General features: G+C 43.6%; 1 protein-coding gene across 25 annotated transcripts in view; it reads left to right on the forward strand.

Moving 5' to 3' along the window:
• Positions 1 to 23,650, forward strand: part of MSH4 (mutS homolog 4) — a 77,567-nt gene extending 53,917 nt beyond the window's left edge. For 22 of the 25 annotated variants that reach the window (XM_085867987.1, XM_085867981.1, XM_085867977.1 and 19 more), the window contains 12 exons: positions 1,031 to 1,105; positions 1,468 to 1,532; positions 6,364 to 6,533; positions 6,709 to 6,836; positions 6,948 to 7,054; positions 10,519 to 10,643; positions 11,992 to 12,192; positions 18,674 to 18,792; positions 20,144 to 20,272; positions 20,507 to 20,681; positions 22,991 to 23,076; positions 23,287 to 23,650. In XM_085867987.1, coding sequence (XP_085724113.1) covers positions 1,031 to 1,105; positions 1,468 to 1,532; positions 6,364 to 6,533; positions 6,709 to 6,836; positions 6,948 to 7,054; positions 10,519 to 10,643; positions 11,992 to 12,192; positions 18,674 to 18,792; positions 20,144 to 20,272; positions 20,507 to 20,681; positions 22,991 to 23,076; positions 23,287 to 23,469 — 1,563 coding nt within the window. In that variant the 3' untranslated portion in view covers positions 23,470 to 23,650. Of the gene's footprint in view, positions 1 to 1,030; positions 1,106 to 1,467; positions 1,533 to 6,363; positions 6,534 to 6,708; positions 6,837 to 6,947; positions 7,055 to 10,518; positions 10,644 to 11,991; positions 12,193 to 14,062; positions 14,250 to 18,673; positions 18,793 to 20,143; positions 20,273 to 20,506; positions 20,682 to 20,714; positions 20,742 to 22,990; positions 23,077 to 23,286 lie in introns of those variants that run through there. The other 3 variants (XM_085867988.1, XM_085867991.1, XM_085868000.1) reach the window with 3 other exon arrangements.
• The last annotated feature ends 52 nt before the right edge of the window (positions 23,651 to 23,702 follow it).

Raw genomic sequence — 23,702 nt, forward strand, 5'->3', positions numbered from 1 at the left:
TTGTACATGATCTTCTTCATTCTTTACAAGCTGGGTCACCCGACTCAGATCGGGTTATTTCGATTTTAGTAAACCATCAAAAATATTGATGTTTAAAGCTGTAGCAAAAATTAACCCAAAAGTACACCAGGGCAATGGTGGGCCAAATGGCCTCATTTCCTTGTTTGAAGTCAGTCTCTTCAATTTCGAACGTAAAAACACACATACATGCAGAGAATTCACTTGCCGGTGTTTGTGTGTGTGTGTGTGTGTGTGTGTGTGTGTGTGTGTGTGTGTGTGTGTGTGTGTGTGTGTGTGTGTGTGTGTGTGTGGCGGGGGGAGGGGTGTTGTGCCCATGACCTTACCTTGGGTACTCCCAGTGCGTTGGCAAAATTTGGTGTGGATTGACCCAGCTGTGATTTTCAGATGCACACACACACACATAGATACAGAAAATTTCCTTGTGAGTGGGGGCTGGGGGGAGTTGGAGGGCTGCACCCAAAATGTGGATTTTCAGAACAGCATACACATACATTGAGAATTTTATTTTTTTGGTGGGGGGGAGGTTGCGAGGACTAATGTATTTTTTTGTTCCCTTGACCTGAACCTGTTGGTATCCCCGGCACATATGAACATTTTTGGTGGAGATTGGTCAATGGGTGTGGAATTGCATCAAATCAAAGAAAGTGCTTCACACACACACACACACACACACACACACACACACACACACACACACACACACACACACACACACACACACACACACACACACACACACACACACACACACAATTCGCTCATACATACTGTATTTATAATTTGCATTGTGAATACTTTTGTGAATTTTTCCAATGCAATATCTGTACAAAAAGGATGTAATTGTGATAATAATAATAATAATAATAATAATAATAATAATAATCCTTCCTGTTCGATGTGTGATAGGCTTGATGGTGTAGTTGGGTACAGCATCCGTATTCAAGGAAGCTGCTTCACCTTCACATTTCAGAATGTTAATTGGTGGCGGTCTTTGTTTTATTTGTTTCAGAGACAGACGATCGAAGCAAAACTAATGCACACAATTTCTCTAAAGCACGTCTTAGAACGAACTGGACAATTACAGGTAAAAACAATAATAATAATAGTAATAATAATAATTATAATCACAAAACTGTTTCTATATTTATAAAACATCCTCATTTTAGTCATGTGGATGTTTGTTATAACCTCGCGGTTGAAATCATTTTGTGTCGAACGTGCCTGTGCACATCTATCGAACGACCTCCATACACCAATTGTCCAAGTCACAACTAGTAAAGTTCTATTGGTGACAAATTCTCCCATCTTGTAATACTTGTCAGCATAAGTCGCAAAAACATAAACCTTTGTCCAGATCGAAAACATCTCTTATGATTCAATTGTTCTGCATCTTCAGCACAAATGTGTTTGATTCATCTGATGACTCCCACTGTTTTGTGTCACCAGCTTGCTCTGCAATATTTTCAATCCCCTTTGCTTCAGACGTACAGCAGTTATTTAAAGGACGACAGGTAAGCAAGCGGAGAAATTAAAACCCGATTTTACATTTCATTTGGAATTTTGTTTTCAGCAACATCGATCCATCTGGATATGAGTGAACCGCAAACACATTGCTTACTCGTAACCTCCTCCACAAACCTCACCCCAAAGCTGACGACTCGGATTCCAATAATGCACTTGATTTGCCCCAACAGTGAGTTGAATGTGGGGAAATCTTTGTTTTAACATCAAATTCTTAGCTGTCTTTATGACCAACAGAGTCCCAGGTAGTTGATTTGAGTGTCGAGATAAGAAGGATATTGTAATGTCAGACATCTCTGAGTTAATGACGGGTTAATTTTTCTTAAGATTTATGTTGTTTTGATGCAATAATTTCCTCCCCACTGAAGGGGGGCGGAAGTTCTGGTTTTTACCCTTGTCTGTTTGTTTGTCTGTGAGCAGGATAACTCAAAAGGTTATGGCCGAATTTAGATAAAACTTGGTGGACAGGTTGGGTGTGTGACAAGGACGAATTGATTGTTTCCTGTGGGATGAAGGATTCTGTGAAACAGATGATGTCTGGTTTATCAACAGTGGCCTGGATTGAGAGATCAGCTGAACAGTTTATTTTTCAAAAATTTAGATTATGAGATCAGTTTATTTTTCAAAGCTATTTGTCTGCTCGGAGCTTGGTTCACCATCTCTGTCTGTTGTACTCTCTCCTTACAGTGATGACTTCATCTACCCCTCTCTCTCTCTCTCTCTCCCTCACCGTCTCCCACCCCCTCTCTCTCCCTCTCTCTCTCTCTCTCTCTCTCTCTCTCTCTCTCTCTCTCTCTCTCTCTCTCGCTCTCTCTCTCAGACAACATGGACAAACTTTTAACCACTCATGCCAACTTTCTCTTCCTCATATGTCGTGATTTCAATTGTCACCATGGAACTTGGCTGAGTGTTCGAGTCTCTCTCACCAGCCACAGTACTGCGCTAGATAAAAAGGTACAAAACGGATCCTCAACGACAAACCAATTCGATTACTTCGAATCATCAGCAAGGTCAAAGAATCCATCATCGCAGTTGATGTGAAATCCTTCCTTTTCTCCAAAAGCCTCATCTCAGATCAGATTCAGACCAGGTTACTCCACCTTGAACATGCTGCTTCCACTCACCCAACAATGGATGGAGGCTGTGAATGTCAGACGTGAGATCAGGGCCGTCTGTCTGGACATATCTCGTGCTTTTGATACAGTCTGGCATCCTGCCTGACTCTCCAAACTCTCTGCCTTTGGCATCCAAGGCCAACTCCACACATGGTACTCTCCAAACTCTTTGCCTTTGGCGTCCAAGGCCAACTCCACACATGGCTTTCTGACTTCCTCTTCTCTCATAGCAAACGTGTGGCACTCAACGGCACCCTTTCATCTCGTCTCACTGTAAATGCTGGAGTGACACAAGGCAGTGTTCTGGGCCCAGTCCTATTCCTAATCTTCACCAAAGATCTCTCTCTCTCTCTCTCTCTCTCTGGAAAATCCTCAGGTATTTGTCGATGACTCCACTCTCTGCCGTGACATCCCTAATCCTTCGTACAGGAAGGCTGCAGCCTCTTCCCTCTCCTCAAACCTTGACAAAAATCACAAGCTGGTCAAACACTTGGAGTATGTCTTTCAATCCTGACAAATCTCACTCTCTCACTATCTCTGAAAGGACCGTCTGGCATTTTCAATCAGGTGTTTGATTGCATTTTCGGTGATGGTGGATTCTTGAGTATCCGTGTCTTTCCGCTTGATGTGCGCAGCCTGTGAAGTTTCTCCAACTCGCCTCCGCAAAACAAGTAATTTTCTCTTTGGCTCCTGTGATAACGTGCATGTGTCTCGGATAACGGTGCATGCTGTGATAACGTGCATCATCCCACACAACAAAACTCTGTTGTTTTGGTGGAGTACAGCACTGCCTCTCGTCCCGTCTCGTGCAGAGGCTGTGATTGGCTGTTTATGAGTGGCAGTCAAATCCGGATTTTTTTGATTGGCTGGTGTCGTCTCACAATTACGCCATCATTTGGAGTTTCTGTTCGTGTCTTTGGCTTACTTTCACATAAAAAATTGTTCCAAAATAATCACTTTTTGAAGATGGGACGATTCCTGAAAATGATCGGTATTCCTTAGAAGCTGGAATATGCATGTCGGCCAGAATATGAGGTATTTGCAACGTGGAGAATTGCAACATTTTTGGCCACGACCTACGGCCAAGGAGGCCTGAAGAGGGAATACATGCTAGAACAAATGAAATACGATCGAAAACTGATCGACCACGAATGTGTCTGTGTGTGTTAGGCCTGAACCTCCACCTCATGGTGTGTGATGGCAATGATGATCAGAGCATTAGAGTCTACAATACCAGAGGAGCAGGAGGATGTGGGAGTATCAGTCCAGAAGAACATTACTCTGTTATGTGTGCATAGAATCAGTAAATAAGAGTATCAGTCCATAAGAACATTGCTTTCTGTACCCACCTTACCCAGTCGCACACATCTGTCCCTGGACCCTGTGTTCTTTTCTTCCGACAAAGTGGAGAGCTTGCTGTCAAACCTCGACTCTGATTCTGCAACCAGTCCAGACGGCATCAGCCCACGTGTCTTAAAAAAACTGCTCTTCTTCTCTTGCTCACCCTCTCTCTGCTGTATTCACCCTGTCATTTGCTCAAGGTCATCTTCCATCGGCTTGGAAATCAAGAAGCATCACCATTCTGCATAAGAAAGGTACAAAAAGAGATCCCTGCAACTTCAGACTAATCAGCCTTCTCCCGATCTTCAGTGAGGTTATGGAATCCATCATCGCTTCAGACGTTATATCCTTCTTCTTCCCCAATGGCTTGATTTCCGATCATCAATTTGATTTCAGACCAGGTCACTCTACCCTGGATATGTTGCTTCTGCTCTGAAGCAGAATATACATGAAATCACAGCCATATCCCAAGACATATCGCGTGCTTTTGACACAGTCTGGCACCCTGCCCTCCTCACCAAACACTCTTCCTGTGGTATCCAAGGCCATCTCCACTCATGGCTCGCACACTTCCTCTCCTGTCGCAGTCAACGTGTGGCCCTAAATGGAGTTCTTTCATTCCCTATTCCTGTCCAGGCTGGAGTTCCTCAAGGCAGCGTTCTGGTCCCTGTTCTTTTTCTGGTTTAAATTAATGATCTCTCCGACTCCCTGGCAAATCATCTTTACCTGTTTGCTGATGACTCCACCCTCTGCCTGTCATCCATCAGATCATCAGATCTGTCATCCATCACATCCGCAAGCAGCAGCTAATTCACTCACTGCAGATCTGGATAAAATCACAAACTGGTCCAACACGTAGAACACGTCTTTCAATCCTGACAAAACTCATACTCTCACGATGTCTCTCCAAAAGGACCGTTTGGACCCCCATCTACTTTCTCAACAATCCTCTGGAAGAAGTCCTTTCATTGAAGCTTCTGGGTCTCTCGATGTGCCATGATCTTTCCTTGGAAACCACATTTCCAACCTGGCCTCCAAAGCCAGTCGTTGACGAGGAATCCGCCGTCGTGCAATATCCTTACTGGGCCCACCTGAGCTCCTGACCACATACAAAGCTTTCGTCCACAGCCTGATATAGTACTGCTCTCCCCTCTGGGCTGGTGCTCCTCCATCTCACCTTTCTGAACTTCAGACTGTGAAAACCAAGGCATTTAGGATTATTGGTATCTCCTGCGATGAGGCTGAGTCTTTTGGGCCTCTCACTCTCTCACCGCAGGCCTTTCTGTCTTATACCGTCTCCTCTCCAGTCTCGCCTCCCCTCCCCCCGCTCTGTTCCCCTCTGCAGCCCCCTTCTGGTATAACTACCAAAATCACAAATCACTGCTCACCTTTACTCTTTCATTCCTCTTTTTTTCTTGCCTTTGGAACAAACTGCCACACTATCTTCAATCCCATTCTTCCCTCCAGGCCTTCAAACAGCTGTTCACCACCACCTCCTATCATCCCCCATCCAAATCCTCGAGCTTTTCTACCCCCGTTAATTCACCCCAAACCCACCTCCTTCAAATTTCCTGCTTTCCTTCCTGAAAGTCCTTGTAATGTCCATCTTGTACACCCCATGTTCCCCGTCCCATCCCTCTCCCTTCCACAGATCTCCTCATGTCTCTGTTACCCACTGTTTTGTCCTTCCCTCTCCCGCTCATCTTGTCTCTTGACCCCCTTGATGTACACTGTGTGTTCGCCCTCACACGAGCCTCGACAATGCATACAAAAAAAAACCTCCGTAAGGAGCTCGGAAGTGTCGTGGAATGCAGAATGCCCATGCTGTGCCAAACCGAATCCTCTCTGTTATTGAGATATTCTCCTGCGTCACCTTCAAAGCTTTCTTTTCTTTTTTTCCAATGGAATCCTCAATATTTCAATGTGGATGCTTTACCTGCATCCTCTGTCATGTTGTGTGCTGACTTATTCTGCAAATCCATCTTCAACATGGAAATCTTTCACAATACAGGTGGAGATGATGGAGACATGAAGTGGAAACAGGAATCCATTTTTTTATGCAACTATATATGCATCCATATGATGTTTTTTGGTTTGTGTCAACATTTTCAGGTGTGAACGCACAGTTGGGATGTTACAATAATTGGAACTGATTGACACTTCGTCTCCAACTTATCCATTTCAGAGTTAACTCCAGCAGGAGCTTATTTCAGGACTGTTGGGCAAATGAGAAGGACATTTGGCCCATCGAGCCTGAGCCCCATCGACACCTCATCAATTCAAACAATGGATTTATTTATCTTCTTTGCATATAAACCCATTATTTATCAAAATAAATTACGTGCTTTTGTTGCCTGTGGGGCAGTTTTGAAAAGATGTTGGAGAGTGTCAGATCGGTGGTTAATGAGGACACACATTTAAAGACAGGCCACCTGTCCATGAAACTCGAGAAGTTCTTCATGGTGAAATCGAGCATCGATGGAACCCTGGACATCGCAAGGCGTGCCTACAACGAAAGCATCCGTGACATTCAGGGTGAGGACATTTCAATACGAACCGGTTGAAACCCTCACAATTTGAAAGCAAAATCTCACTGTATCGTGTACGTCGTCGTGTAAATCGTTGCACGCTCATGGGCTTTGCCAGAAAGTCTGACGACTGCTTGTGTGTGTGTGTGTGTCATGTTGAATTTTCTTCTTTCTTTTGGCAGATCTGGTCAAGGTGCTCTGCAATTGCTACAACCTCCCGATTCAACCGTCGTACACTCAATTGATGGGATTTCATTTCAGGATTAAAACTGCTTTCCTCAACGGAAAGCTTCCACAAGAGTTTGTTCTTGTGAATTTCCCCTGAAATCTTCTTTCATCCGCTCACCGCACCCACATCAATGATTGCCATTCATGGTCGACCAATGCGGACGTCCAACCTCCATGTTTCATTCTCTCGTAGATATCAACATCGGGCAAGTCCTCGTGCACATTCACCTGCGTGGCGCTCCAGAGGCTGAACACTCGCTGTGAAGAGTCTGCGGAAGAAATAATTTTCAAATCCAACATGTAAGAAACAGAAATAAGGTTTGAACAAGTGGGCGAGTCGTCACCGAGCTGCGGTTGATCTTGCCATGATTGCAATCGTTCTCGAGGTTCAAGTTCTGGTTATTGTCCTCATTTTTTTTTTTTTACATTGTGCGCCATCTTCATCGTAAACTGATTTCCTGCTCGAATAGGCAATTTAATTTAGGATGCTTTGCCTCAATGTGAACACCTCAACATGAAGTATACTTACAAGAATCATCGTTGATGGCTTCACAGTGGCGAAAGATCTGAGGGTCTTGAGCTTGAGCCCCTTTTCTTCCGTTAAATAACACCAGGTGGGTTGACTCAGCCAGTCATCCTTCTGACGTTGCCAAAATGAGTACCAGCTTCCTGGAAACGGGGGGCACTGCATCAGCGGCATAGCTCTGCTCCCAGCAATAATGCAACCAGCAGCCACAGGCTGCATACGGAATGAGAAAACCTTATCCTCGTCGAGGCTTTTCATGATTCAAACAACTTTTGTCCCTGAATTTGCTTCTCAAATATTCGGACCTCGGAACACTGATTATTTGCTTGAAATCTTAGCTTGAAATGCGCCCTCAGCTCTTTTTCATAGCAACAAGGTATTCATCCATTGTGGTTGTGAGGAGAAGAGTGAATACACTGAATGGATAATCATGGAACAGGATGCAAAAGGAGGGAAAGCATAATGCAAGAGGGATTGGAGGGAAAACACCAACAGCAGAGTAGAAGGCCAAAGTATAGGGGAGGAATGGGGGGTGGGGCAGGAGAGGATGCACATGGTGGACAAGATGGATACAAAATGAAACTGCAGGGAAGGAGGAGGGATTTGGGTGGGGTTAATGAGAGTGTAAAAGATCATGGTTTTGAATTGGGGATGATCTGATATGCCAGTGACCGGCTGTCTTGAAGACCTGGAGGGAAGAACGAAGAAGATGTGGAAGTTGGTTCTTAAGTTGGGAAAATAGAGGAACGAATGAATGGAGGTGACCAGTGATCCTGGATTCAGGTAGTTTCACCACGAGAGGGTTGATGGTGGACCCTGTGTGACCTTCCCAGGAAAAAAAATGCTACAGTTAGAATTATAGTCTTTTTATGCATGCCCGTACGTGCGTAGCCATACATGGAAAAAAAAAACTTTCAAACCGCGTGCCAGAAACAACAACCACACAGGCCGTTCCTTCGCTCTCGCGTGCCAGTACGTGCATGGCCGTTCGTGCAAAAAAAACTTTCAAAAAACCAAACAGGCCGTTCCTTCGCCCTCGTAAACGACGACTGGATTGGGGCATTGTGTTTATCTATAAATGCGCATAAGTCGAGAAATTATTCGAATACAGTAAGTCATCACTATCCGGAAGTCCGTACGTTGTAACCCGTAATGGGGAACGCGGCTGAGAATCTCTTCCCCAACGGCCACGCCGACGCAGCAACATGTCCTGTCATTGGTAACTAAATGGCACCCTTTCCCCATCGGCCACGCCTATGCAGCAACGTGTCCTTTCATTGGTTTGGTAAATAAATGGCCATAACTTGGGAACCACTTGCCCGATTAATATCAAACCTTGAAAAGGCACATCCTCAGGTCCCCAGCAATATATCTGGCAAGTTTCCATTAGATCGGGCCAGTGGTTGTCGAGAAACAGCGGTCACAGACACACACACACACACACACACACATTGCTGGAATTATAGATAGACTAGTGCATGCCAGTAGGTTCGTGCCCGTACGTGCGTGGCCATACGTGCAAAAAAAAAAAAAACTTTCAAACCACGAGCCAGAAACGACAACCACACAGGCCGTTCCTTCGCTCTCGTGTTCTCGTGACAACCACACTTCCACACACAGAGTTAATTGAAATCCAAATTAAAATCAAGTTTACCTCCCTGTCTTTGCTTGCCATGACATTCGCTGCCATATAACCGGCACGGCCTGGCCGACACACCGGCTTACGCAGCCACGCCTACGCAGTAACGTCTCATGTCATTGGTTGGCAAATAAATGGCCGCAGCAACGTGTCATGTCATTGGTTGGTAAATAAATGGCCATAACTTGGGAAGCACTTGTCCGATTAATATCAAACCTTGAAAAGGCACATCCTCAGGTCCCCAGCAATATAGCTGGCAAGTTTCAATGAGATCGAACCAGTGGTTGTTGAGAAACAGCGGTCACACAGACACACACACACACACATTGCTGGAATTATAGATCGACTAGTGCATGCCCGTACGTGCGTGGCGTCCGTGCGTGGCCGTACATGTAAAAAAAAAAACACTTTCAAACCACGTGCCAGAAACAAACACACAGGCCGTTCCTTCGCTCTCGCGTGCCTGTACGTACGTGGCCGTACGTGCAAAAAAAAACGAAAAACTTTCAAACAACTGCACAGGCCGTTCCTTCGCTGTCGTAATCGACGACTGGATTGGGGCATTGTATTTAAGAAAATCGAGAAAGAAATGGAGAAAGTACAGAAATAAAGAAAGAAAGAATACAGTAAGTCAAAAAATCGAGAAAGAATACAGGAAGTCATCACTATCTGGAAGTTAAGTCCTCACTGTCCGGAAGTTCGCTTATCGCGGTTACGATTATTCGCAATTTAGTTTTAATGGCCAATTATTCAATAAGCGCCAACGTATTTTGCCTTTTCGCAATGTCATCGCAAGGAAAAACACAAAGAGAAGAGAAGAGAAAAAAAAACCACTTTCAAACAACCACACAGGCTGTTCCTTCGCTCTCGCAAACGACGACTGGATTGGGGCATTGTGTTTATCTATAAATGCGCATAAGAAATTATGAGAATACAGTAAGTCATCACTCTCCGGAAGTCTGTACGTTGAAACCCGTAATGGGGACCGCGGCTGAGAATCTATTCCCCATCGGCCACGCCTACGCAGAAACGTGTCCTGTCCTTGGTAAATAAATGGCCATAACTTGGGAAGCACTTGTCCGATTAATATCAAACCTTGAAAAGCCACATCCACAGGGCCCCAGCAATATTCCTGGCAAGTTTTAATTAAATCGAACCAGTGGTTGTCGAGAAACAGCGGTCACAGTCACACACACACACACACACACACACACACACACACACACACACACACACACACACACACACACATACATACACACACACACACACACACACACACACACACACACACAGATTGCTGGAATTATAGACAAATGAGAGTTGTACTCTCACGGTATAAAGCACAGAAAGAGCAGAGGGTCTCACCAATCCAAATGAAAACCTTCAATTCTCACTACTCTGCGGTGTAGTCTCCAATGCAAAGCCGTTTTAACGAACTTCAGTTCATCATTCTTTGCTCTCTTTTGCTCGTATATCCTTCATGTTACACGGTATCACAGGCTTGTAGGATTTCACTTCCGGTTTGTAATTGTCGGTAAGTTCAGGATCAATTGTTGTCTCACTCTCTTTTCTTTATGCTTTCTCCATTTCTTACAGAGTGATATCCAGGCTATTGTCAGAGGTGCGCTCTCACATATACTGCTTACACATGCTATCAGATGCTTTGGCCATGTTGGACTTACTCATTTCGTTTACATGCACCACCAAGGACTCCCCACATGGTGCGTATGGACGATATCGGAACTCAAACACAACTTGTTTACTGTACTGTACCGGACTATTTCACCCGGATTATCTGTGGCATTGTGATTATCTGTGACAATAGCAAATTGTGGCAGTGAGTATCACTTTCATGTTACACCATCAACGAATCGCATTTTGAGGGCTTTCAAGACCTTCATGTCGTTTTTGTACACAAAGTCGAGGATTGTGGAAGAGCTCGGACACAGGATGGACCAGAGCTTGTGACGGTTAATGAGGATTGAAAAGATGATGAATGATTACCTGAGGTGGTGGTGAACAGCCATCTTGAAACCCTGGAGGGAAGAAGTTGCTTCCACAGGTGAGTGAAAAGAGGAATTAAACAAATGAGTGAAGGTGACTGACCAGCTGGCAGATCATGTGTGCCCAACAGAAACTTTGGGCACGAGGAGTGGGGGGGGGGGGGATCATTGAAGGGGCAGAGGGTGTAAGACCAGAAAGGAAGCGGTATAAGACAGAAAGGCCACCGATGTGTCTGCGATGGGAAAGTGATAGGCCCAGAGTCTCAGCTTCATCGGAGGAGATTCCAATGATCTTTAAAGCCTTTGTTTCCACGAAGGGAAGGTGAGAGGCAGGGGCTCCATCTCAAATGGTAGAACAGTATTCCATCAAGCTACGGATGAAAGCCTTGGAAATTGATAAACGTTCAGGTGTGCCAAGGGAAGGCTTTGAATAACGGAAGATTCACAGTCGGTGACTTTCTTTGGAGGTTATCTGAGACACGTGGTTCACCCAAGAAACCTTAACCTGAGGAACTGATCCTGAGGCCCAAATGTTTGAGTGTCTGAACTTCTTCAAGAGGAATGTTGAGGAAGTGGATGGGAGGGTTTGCCCGAAATGATTGAAAGACGTATTCCCCGTGTTGGACCAGTGATTTTATCAAGGTTTGCAGAGAGAGAAGAGACTGGAGGTAAGTTGCGGCAAAGGGTTGAATCGTCAGAAACGAGATAAAGAGGATTTTTCACTCAAGAGAGGTCGTTGATGAAGGAATATGACTCGGCCCGGAACACTGCCTCGGGAGACTCCAGCCTTGAAAGGGAGACGAGATGAAAGGATCTTGTTGAGAGGCACACGTTGAAAGTCAGTAAGCCATGTGTGGAGGTGGCCTTGGATGCCATAGGCAGAGAGTTACACCCTGTGAAGTTCGCTCGTGACCATCACACTTGTAGTGATTCCTCGCTATTATTGACAAAATAAGAGTTGTACTCCAAATCATTTAAAAGATGGCTTTCCTCTGAAATGTGAACCACGACACACACAGGCATTTCAATGTGACATCACAATTCCCGTTCCCATTGTTGTTACCAGTTCGTCCGGAGTTCAGCGACATTCTTTACATCAAACAAGGACGTCACCCATTCTTAGAGCACAAGAACACAAAGACACCGGTGCCGAACGATGTATTCGCTGCACCCGGAGCCGAGTTTGTGTTGATCACGGGACCAAACATGAGTGGAAAGTCCACGTACATCAAGCAAGTGGCTCTGCTGCAGATCATGGCTCAAATCGGTTTGTATCATTCTAAAGTAAAACTGTTTGGAATTTCTCTTTTTGTTCTTCATTTCCTCATACTTTGTTTTCGATATTTCGAGGAGGGCAAGACAGTTTAAAATGTTTTATTTGTTATTTGTAAATTGAACTGAACTGGTTCCAACCTGACGATTGAATGGACTTGTATGGACAAAGCCCTGTCAGCAAGTTTCTGAAGCTTGTTCAATTAATTGATCAATTACTTAATTATTATCAATTTATTTATTACTTATTTATTTTCTTTCTCATCTGGGAAATATCTCAAGCCCCTTATGAGCGAGGAAGCTGATATTTGGACCCCACATTGAACAACGATTTGGCTATAAAGGGTATTTTTGATTTATTGATGAATCAATTAATCGATTAATTATCCATTTTTCGAATAATTACTTAAATTTCAAAAAGTTACAGATTCAGATGAAACAGTGGTGGTTTTGGTATGCAATTCGGCAATTGATTGAGAAATTTATTATTTTACGATTATTATTTATTCATGTTGATGATGCTATTAATTAATCAATTATTGTTCACCGCTCCCTTCCAATTCCGACTCCATGTGCTGCAAGGCGGCATCGCCCGGCGCCTTCATATGTCGCGGTGCCAGGCGATGTCGCGCGCTGGAGGATTTGTTATTTATTTATTTGGCATGGGGGTGGTGTACTTTGAATGTGCCGCAACTTGTTTCTGAAATGGTCAGTATTGCAGTCAGCACTGGTAGGTAGGTGTCAGGAGAATACTTTTGAGATGAGACCATCTCGTTGTGATGAAGTCCAGCTGGTGCCAATGGTTTGATCCAGGATGTCTCCATGACACCTTGTGTTGAGGCTTCGTCTGGAAGAAGTAATAAGTAATACAAAGGTTTTGATCAGTGCACAGCTCCAGGAGGGGCTATCCGCTCTCGTTCATTTTACCAATTCCATATTGTCACATTCATGCAGTGCAGGAATCATGATCAGCACCCACTCGATCATGATCAGTTATAATCGCCAAGCAGCAATAGCTGTTCCTCCCTCGGAATCGAGCGAATGACGGACACAAGCTTGTCGTAATGTGAAATAGGCAAAGCCGAGAAGCGAACGTAGAATTCTTCTTACATTCGCTTCTTAAATATATCAAATTAAACAGTTTTTTTGCTGTGAAAAAATAAATATTCCCTCAACATTACCTTCACAACAACAACTACACCGCCCAGAACATGATCTCATCTAAAAAAATTAATACTAGAAGTGAACGTAGTATTCTTCTTACATTCGCTTCTTAAATATATCAAATTAAACAGTTTTTTGCTGTGAAAAAATAAATATTCCCTCAACATTACCTTCACAACAACAATTACACCGCCCAGAACATGATCTCATCGAAAAAAATTAATACTAGAAGTGAACGTAGTATTCTTCTTACATTCGCTTCTGACTTTACCCACAACTTGTTCACAACTGTAAACGCAATTTCCGGTTACTTCAGCCTGGATTCGGGATCAGCGATCAAATAACGTAAATCACGATTAAAAATAATTTTTTTATGATGCGGGAGATATCTTTATTAAAATCAGTGGAGGAAATACACACTATGTGTTGTGATAATGAAGTGCCATACTGTGATTGGCGGCAACGGAGATTGGGCGGATGTGGCAGCACTGTGTATGGGGGTCGGTGGCTGGTGATGACTCGGTGGCTGGTGACTCGTATGCCGCGTGCTCCGTGGAGGGTCGTGCTGGAACAGTAATGGTATGTAGTATACTGTATTAGGAATGTAATTGGGATTAGAGTATGGAGTTTGCCTTCAGTATTATGTGTACAAGTTATTGTATTTTGTTATTCTTACCGTATGTATATTTATGTTGTTGTAGATATGCGCATGGGTTTTGTGAGAATAAAGCCGATCGAAAAGGTTTATTGTTGATTACTACAACAATAATTTATTCTCACAAAACTTACCTGGTTGGATTGGACCAGAAGAGCGCCGAGGCCTACACTGTAATGGAGCGTTTGCTGAGACCAGAGAGGCTGGATTCGGATCCCAGTTCACCCACAGCGGCACAAGAATGGAAACACTGGTTGAAGACGTTCGAAAACTTCCTGGGAGCTCTACCACAGGATAATCTGGATAAGATGAGTCTGCTTACAAATTTTGTCTCACCAAGACTATACGAAACTATATCAGAGTGTACCATTTATGATGAGGCTATCCGTACTTTACAGTCACAGTACGTAAAGCCCACTAATGAAGTGTTTGCACGCCATCGTCTTGCAACTCGCCGCCAGCAGGTTGGAGAGTCCTTAGATGAATACTTTCTGACTCTGAAAACGTTAAGTAAAGAGTGTAACTTTGGGGCTGTAACAGCAACTCAACATTGCGAAGAATCCATCAGGGATGCCTTCATTAGCGGCCTGCAGTCACCACTGATCAGACAACGTCTATTAGAGAATAAGACTTTAGATTTAGCTACCATGTTTGATCAGGCGAGATCTCTAGATTCAGCCCAAAGAAATTCAGAATCTTATTGTGTTATTCAACCCTCCCGTTCATTGGGTGCTGCCTCATCCAATCAGAATACCGGTGAAGTAGAACCCACAACTGTAATGGCTGCTACGGGTGTTAAATGTTTCTTTTGTGGTTTTTTAAAACACCCACGTGTAAAATGTCCGGCACGAGAGGTTGTGTGTCATAAGTGCCATAAAAAGGGTCATTTTGCTAAGGTGTGCCGTAGTACTTCATCAGTAGCTACTGGTGCTTGTGCAACTTCCTCTGATCAGGCAACGCTAGCGGCTGTGTCTTCTGCCGCTGCCCCAGGGGTGTTATCAAAGGCGGTTGTGAGGGTCACGCTCAATGGAGTGGAATTGGATGGCCTTATGGATAGTGGTAGTTCAGAAAGTTTTATCCATCCCGACCTCGTTAAGTGCCATTCCTTAAGTGTACATCACACCCAAGGCAATGTTTCCATGGCATCTACTTCCTTCACCGCTCAGACATCAGGGTTCTGTCGAGTCAATATCAAAGTAAACGGTCGGTGCTACCAAGATGTGCGTCTGTCCATACTCCCTCAGCTGTGTTCAGATATAGTTTTGGGCCAGGATTTTCAGGGACTGCATGATAGTGTTACACTGACATATGGAGGTAGTTTGCCTCCTCTTGTTATCTGTGGACTCAGTACACTGTGTGTTGACCCTCCAGAACTGTTTGCCAACTTGACAGCTGATTGTTATCCTGTTGCTGCTCGATCACGCCGGTACTCTCCCGATGATCGTAAATTCATTGAAAAGGAAATTCAGAGGATGTTGAAGGAAGGTATTATAGAGCCCAGTAACTCCTCTTGGCGTGCACAGGTTGTTGTCGTTAAGAACGAAACTCACAAGAAACGCTTAGCCGTGGACTATTCAGAAACTATCAACAAATTTACACTTCTTGACGGGTATCCTCTGCCTCGTATAGATGACACTGTTAACAAGATTGCTCTCCACTCAATTCGTTCACTGTTGTCCACAGTAACCAATGCTACCCCTCATGAAAGACTTCTGAACTATTCTCGTCGTTCTTCCTCGGGAGCCTCGGTGCCTACTTGGCTCTGCAATCCTGGGCCAGTCCTGCTGAAGCGTCACATACGCACGAATAAAACTGATCCCCTTGTGGATGAAGTCGACCTCCTCCAAGCAGGACCCCACTATGCCCATATTCGCTACCCGGATGGCAGGGAAACTACGGTCTCTGTTAGACACTTAGCCCCAATTGGAACCCCATCCAAGAGTGAACCCCAAATTCTACCTCAAGCTTCTGAAGAAAATGTAATTCCCCAGGTTAGTCCCCAAGACGCACCCTGCTCAGAGGGGGGCGATCTCGTTCCTGATATGGTTCCTGCAACTCCACAGCAATCAGATGCTGTGGATAACCCTCCAGTGCCAAGAAGATCCGGTCGCACCATTCGTCCTCCTATTAGACTAGATTTATAGAGATATATTTCTCGGAAGGGGGTGAATGTTGTGATAATGAAGTGCCATACTGTGATTGGCGGCAACGGAGATTGGGCAGATGTGGCAGCACTGTGTATGGGGGTCGGTGGCTGGTGATGACTCGGTGGCTGGTGATGACTCGTATGCCGCGTGCTCCGTGGAGGGTCGTGCTGGAACAGTAATGGTATGTAGTATACTGTATTAGGAATGTAATTGGGATTAGAGTATGGAGTTAGCCTTCAGTATTATGTGTACAAGTTATTGTATTTTGTTATTCTTACCGTATGTATATTTATGTTGTTGTAGATATGCGTATGGGTTTTGTGAGAATAAAGCCGATCGAAAAGGTTTATTGTTGATTACTACAACACCATGTCTGATATTATTTGGGTCTTTCAGGTCTCCGACGATGCCTTTATCTCCCGGCATGCATCATTCCCCATGACAAACACTGGAAACAAAAAAAAACAGAAACAAAACAAAAACGGAAGCAAAAGGGTCATAGGCAACGACACGGATTCACAATTGCCATGGTATTGTGTTGTTGTTGTTGTTTCCTATTCTCTCATGTGCACGCGTTAAGAAATATTCACAAGATAGAAATAAAACCCAATCGTGTTTATACACCGCACAGCGTTTAAAAACAACCGGAAGCAAAAGGTCATAGCTAACGACACGGATTCCAAATAGCCAGGGGTATTGTGTTGTTGTTGTTGTTGTTGTTGTTGTTGTTTCCGATTCTCTCACGTGCACGCGTTAAGTATGAAGCTCACTGCGTTCGCTAATATGGAATAGGCAAAGCCTAGAAGCGAACGTAGAATTCTTCTGACATTCGCTTCTGACTTTACATAAAACTTGTTCACAACTGTATACTTGCCAACTATACCGTGGAACGTGTAAGCGCCGCACAGCTGATGATTTTGACGCAATTTCCGGTTACTTCGGCCTGGATTCGGGATCAGCGATCAAACAATTTAAATCACGATTAAAAATTCTTTTTTGATAATGCGGAAGATATCTTTATTAAAATTAACTTTGGGAAAAAATAATTGAAGAAATAAATGAATAAACGATCACTTCTCGTCAAGAATAAAAGAAATTTAAAGTTCCGGAAAGAGTTTCAAAATCACTCCCGGTCATGTTAAATACAAAATAAACACTTCCTGTCATGAACAAAATCACTTTCGGAAGTAGAAAAATAAATTTTGGGAAAAAAATAATTGAATAAATAACTAAACACTTCCGGTCATGATCTCCCGGCATGCATCATTCCCCATGACAAAAACCGGAAACAAAAAAAAACCAGAAGAAAAAAAAAAACGGAAGCAAAATGGTCATAGCAAACGACACGGATTCACAATTGGCAGGGTATTGTGTTGTTGTTGTTGTTTCCTATTCTCTCATGTGCACACGTCAAGTAATATTCACAAGATAGAAATAAAACCCAATCGTGTTTATACACCGCACAGCGTTTAACAACAACCGGAAGCAAAGGGTCATATCCAACGACACGGATTCGAAATAGCCAGGGGTATTGTGTTGTTGTTGTTGTTGTTGTTATTGTTTCCTATTCTCTCAGGTGCACGCATTAAGTATGAAGCTCACTGCATTCGCTATAACTCATTCTTCACTTGTTGAGCAGAGTACGGGGTCGGTGCGTAAACGCTGACGAGGTTGACAGGCCCATCAGATGTGCTTGCGTAAGGAATTCCTCTGTTCCATTTGGACCAGGCTCAATCACCTTCAGCAATGAATTCTTGCCGGCTGAACCAACACGACGCTCTCTCGTGTCTTCTTGGTCTTTCCCAGAAGAACATGTCGTCCTTTTCACATGGGATCTCAGAATTGGTCAAGCGTGTTTCCTGGAGTGTGTTCATGTCAACTTGGACTCTCCTGAGCTCATTGTTGATCGTCGCAGCCTTGCGGACATCATTCATATCCCGGAGGTCTTCCGACGGACCAGTCCTCATGGTGCGTACATTCCAGCATCCCAACTTTAGTGCTGGTACCTTTCTTCGATTGGTTATTCTTTTGCCTTGTGCAAGACTTTCAGTTCACTTTTCAGGTTGGAAAAGGCCGAAGCTGCACGCAGCCAGCGGGGCAGGTGAACTGTGATGGGACAGCATCTTACTGGCTGGGGACGACCCAGTTTTAGGCTTTTTAAAATTATTCAAAGAAGTAGAAGAAGCAGTCATCAGTTGCTTTAATCTGCTGTGTACCGTGCCACCTCGAAGCACTGAGAACACTTTTGATTTGACTTTGAAATGAACTCAAGTTTGGAGTTCACACACCTGCTGGTTTGCACTTCGATCAGTAAAGAACCTGAGTGTGATATGATGACTGTGACGTCATTCAGGAAAAAAATAAAATAACGGAAGCACTTGGAGTTCTAATTAAATGTTGTTTGATTCTTCTTACTCCTCTTCTTATTATTATTCCAATGAAGTGCAGGCACCTCAAAGGAGTGTTGTTGCACTGGGATTATAACAATTGGTGGGACGTGTTCTTTGCAGGGTCCTTCGTTCCTGCTGAATTTGCTTGTTTTCCTTTGGTTGACCAAATTTTCATGCGTTCCATTGTTGACGACGAAATTGAAACGAACACGTCTACGTTCACACAAGAAATGAAAGAGGTCAGAATTTTGATTGCAATCCACTATCAGTTACATGATTCATCAAGTGTGTTTACAATTCCAGACAATTCCATCCAAAAACACTTCATTGTATTAATCACTGATATATGTGGCAAAGGTTATGGGAATTAGAGGGAAACAGGGTCACCGATCTACATTGCGAAAGTTATGGGATATACAGGGTAATAGGGACACCGATCTACACGGCAAAGATTATGGGAAATAATGGGTAATAGGGTCACCAATCTACACGGCGAAAGTTATGGGAGTTAAAGGGTAATAGGGTTTCCAATCTACATGGCGAAAGTTATGGGGAACTAAAGGGTAATAGGGTCACCGATGTACATGGCGAAATTTATGGAAATTTAAGGGGAATAGGGTTACCGATCGACATGGCGAAAGTTATGTGAATTAAAGGGTAATAGGGTCACCGATCTACATGGCGAAATTTATGGAAATTAAAGGGTAATAGGGTTACCGATCTACATGGCGAAAGTTATGTGAATTAAAGGGTAATAGGGTCACCGATCTACATGGCGAAGGTTATGTGAATTAAAGGGTAATAGGGTCACTGATCTACATGGCCAAAGTTATGGGAATTAAAGGGAAATAGGGTTACCAATTTACATGGTGAAAGTTATGGGAATTAATGGGTAATAGGGTCACCAATCTACATGGCGAAAATTACGGGAATTTTAGGGTAATATGGTCTCCAATCTATATGGCAAAATTTATGGGAATTTAGGAGGTAATAGGGTGATTCACAAAAAGGTAATTTGGCTTGCTGGGGTAGAATTTTGCAACTGCAATTGAACTTTCTTCAGCATGACGTTGTTTTCACCAAGTACGATATATATATTTATATATGTATATATATATATAAACACATATATACACACACACACACACACACACACACACGCACACACGAAAGTGGATAGTTTGATACCTGGGGAGGGCTCCGTTCCACCTTCTCTAACCCGCATATGGAGATAACAACCAACCACACACACACACACACACACACACACACACACACACACACACACACACACACACACACACACACCCACACACACACACACACACGTTAATACACACACACATACGTTAATACAGACACACACACACGTTAATACAAACACACACACACACACGTTAATACACACACACACACACACGTTAATACAGACACACACACATACGTTAATACAGACACACACACACACACACACACACACACACACACACACACACACACACACACACACACACACACACATAAACATGGTAAAACACAAACAAGTTGTGAATTTGAGTGTAATATTTACAAGTGATTTATTGTCCACAGGCAGGTTATTTAATGGAGAATGCGACTAACCGCTCACTGATCGTCATTGATGAACTTTGTCGTGCGACAAATCCCCGAGAGGGCCTGGCAGTCATTCAAGCCACTTGCGAACACCTTCTGGGAAAGAAGGTAAACCGCACATCGCTCGTGCAACGGGCAAGTTTCCCCTTAGAACGTGCCATGAGCACAACTTCCTGGAGAAAGTTTAGTACAAGCTTCTCATTGAATGTTTGTTTGTTTAATGTGTAAACAAGGAGACAGCTAGAATAGCAAAAACCTCCATTGCTGAATGAAGAAAGTAAACAGGTAGTTCGACTCGTTATTCACATTTGTGAAAATCCGCTCCTTTGTTATGTCTTGCAGGCATTTACATTCTTTGCCACTCACTTCCTGGAGCTCTCCCACCTTGGCCTCCGGTACCCTAACATCACCTGCCAACACCTTGAGGTGAAACGTGAGGCAGACACGGCTCACAAGGGAGACAAGCTGATCTTCACTTACACGCTTCGTCATGGAGTCTCACAGGAAGAACATTATGGTATTCCTTCCGTGCACTGCACATACAATTTGTGTCCATGTTCTGCACGTTACTGTGCAGGTGAAGCTGGAATTGCAATCAAATGTCGGACATACAGGGGGAGTACAAGAAAATGTTGCGTGTCGTCAGATACGATCAGGATAGTGAGTAAGGACAAGAAAACGTCGACATTCTGGAGCAGGCCATTTTATTCCATCACGCTGTTGTGGATTTTTCACCTTGAACCTCGTAGTGATCGTTGTAGAAATTCTTGCTGGTTTATTGTGGAATCTTATTTAACTTGCAGGGCTTAACGTCCAGCCGATTCGGTTTTAAATGTATCCCTCGTACACTTCACACAATGAACAAACAGAACCCCCATTCGTTGCAATATTATTATTCTATTTTATTTATCTTACTTTTTAGTTAACCATTAAACCAACCCGATTAACTCACTTTCCACAGCTTAAGTACATTACATCAGATAGTTTTATTATTACTTGGTACTTGGTCAGTCCCAAGGAGTACAAGCCACTGAGATGCCATACATCCTCACGTGCTTGCACTAAAACAATTTTACATTTCAAAGCATTTTATACTTTCATGGGAGAGTGGTGGAGGCTGACAATTCAAATTGCATATGTGTCTTCTTGGTGAGAAGTACACGACGTACATTTCAAGACAAAGGTTTGCTGTTATCAGCCCAGGTCACACCGCTCCAGAACAAGACATTTTATCAACATTTAGGGAAAAAGACTCTTGGCTAAAAAGGACAGCCAATTCGACTGATAGCATAAAATTAAAATTTCTAAAACCCCATTTGTTACAATTTAGAATACATTAATATAATTTTTCACTATGACTTGATCTTCTGCAGTGACACACCAGATTGGAGTTGATTGATCGAATCGGAATTGTTCTTCACTTGAGGTTACTCGAGTAAACTACGAACATTCTCTGTTTGTCAACGCTGCTCTTCCATGCTGGGAGTATACCCCATGTTGGGGATACACGTACGTTCAAGTGAACGGGTCGTGAGCACGAGGCACCGCCATTTTGCGATTCAATCGATTCACGCAAGTGTGACCTTTCACCTCTTTCATGTCATCGTCCACGATTTCCATTGTCGTGAAGAGGAGAAGGGGGAAGAGATTCCCGATGCTTCTCTTTCTTGCGAACATTTACTTTTTTCAACTTTTCGGAATTTTCATGATGAGCTTCCGTCGTCATGCTGATGATGCCCAGATTTACTTGTCCGTTCGAACCGAATGATGTGCTCCAATTGTGTTTCTCGTGCAATTCGTATGTCCATGAGTTTTCTGAAACTCAATGTGGCTTACACTGAACTGCAGATCCTTTCTTTAAAAAAAAAAATCGAATGCCACATGGAGGAACGGAAGGACCACGCATCATCATAGACCCAGCACTTCCCTATGTTCCCCATCTCTCCAAAATCTGTAAATCTATTCTTTCCAAAATCAGATGTGTACTGATGCTCTGATCAATACTCTCATAAAATGGTGCTTGGATTATGATAACTCACTGTTAGCAGGCTTACCTGTATGTTCTCGTTCCAAGCACTTACAACACTTTCAGAAAATGGCTTCACCCCTGCAAGAACGTTGAGGTCAAACAATGGGGACCTCCTGTTAATTGCTCGAATGAGGAGCAGGAATGTTTTGTAAAGTACCGATGGATAATTTTTCAGGTCAAACTCACTTGTCAAAACAGGTTCTTTCAGAATTCCACAAATCCTCATCAATTATGGATCTTGATCTCTTACAGTCACATTTTTTACAGTTTTTTTTTCCTTGTCTCCTTTTTACCCAACGAACAGCCAGGTGGGTAGGGGACGAGAGGTCACCACGACCACGCATCATTTTGAGAACCACACAGTGGCAGGTCAACCTGCCGACACTGGTAACCAGAGAGGAGCTCTGTCGGCGGCTCCCTCTTCAATGGCTCCGTAAATGCTCTGTTCCCAAATGTTGTACGAATTTGGTTTTTTGATCCAAATGTTCCAGATAGTACATGGGAACGTCACCCACTGAGTGAAGGGAGGAATAGACCTTCCAGACAGACACTTTGGAGGTTGGAGGGGGGGGGAGGGGGACAAGAGCTTCTAAAACATTACTTGACACTATCTCGTTCATTCCAGCAATGACGTCACGCTTATTGTGACACGCACGACGAAATAACGATTACAATCGATCCCATAAACCGGGGACCTCTTCGACCAGATGTGTAACAGCATTGTTGTGTAAATTGGAATTTTAAAAAGTGGTCTCTGTTTATCAAGTTTTCATCGAGATGTTGATCTGTGTTCGTAGATTGGTGTGCATCAACAATGGCACATCTTCCCGTCGTCATCATTGAGAATGCCAAGAAGATCGCTTCGCGATTGAAGCACAAGAGGGTAGGCATTTACACGTTCACACGGTTGTCTGATGTTCGGCTTTGTGGTTAAGTTATTGCTATTTTATTTAATTTACAAGATCGTGGCTTATGGAATGGTGAAGTGACGTGGGGTATGAACTGGCAGTGGGGCAGGGAGGCAACAGTTGGATATTTTGTCGTTCACTCTAACATTCGGCAGTTTCATCCCTAGTTTTCTTTTCCTGTGCAGAACATGCAGCACCTATCTCCTGAATCGCAGCTCAAGCATTTGAAGCGCAAGCTGACGAGACAGTTGCGGGAATCTGCTCGCCGCTCCTGGTCGAGCGCTGAAAGTTTGAAATTTTATTTGAAGCAAGTGAAGCAGCAGTATTTGGAAGCAGTGAACTCACCTGAGTTGAGTGCACTTTTGTGAGTTATCACATGTGCTCTTGTGTGAACAATGCACTTCAATTACTGATATCCGTTCAGGTCATTGCATGTTCGAGTAAGTACAGCGGCTCAAAGCCACCGACGAGCATTTCGAACCCCTCCGTGTTGAACCTGGAAAGTGTCTGTTATAACATCTTATATTAAAAAAAAATTTCTGTTTGAAACTGCATTTGAACTTTTATTTCAGTGGTTAATTACATTGGTAACACAAGGGGC

Source organism: Eptatretus burgeri, unplaced genomic scaffold (assembly GCF_056783735.1).
Source record: "Eptatretus burgeri isolate ZD-2024b unplaced genomic scaffold, Ebu_testis_v1 Ebu_testis_scaffold_3154, whole genome shotgun sequence".
Taxonomy (NCBI): Eukaryota; Metazoa; Chordata; class Myxini; order Myxiniformes; family Myxinidae; genus Eptatretus; species Eptatretus burgeri.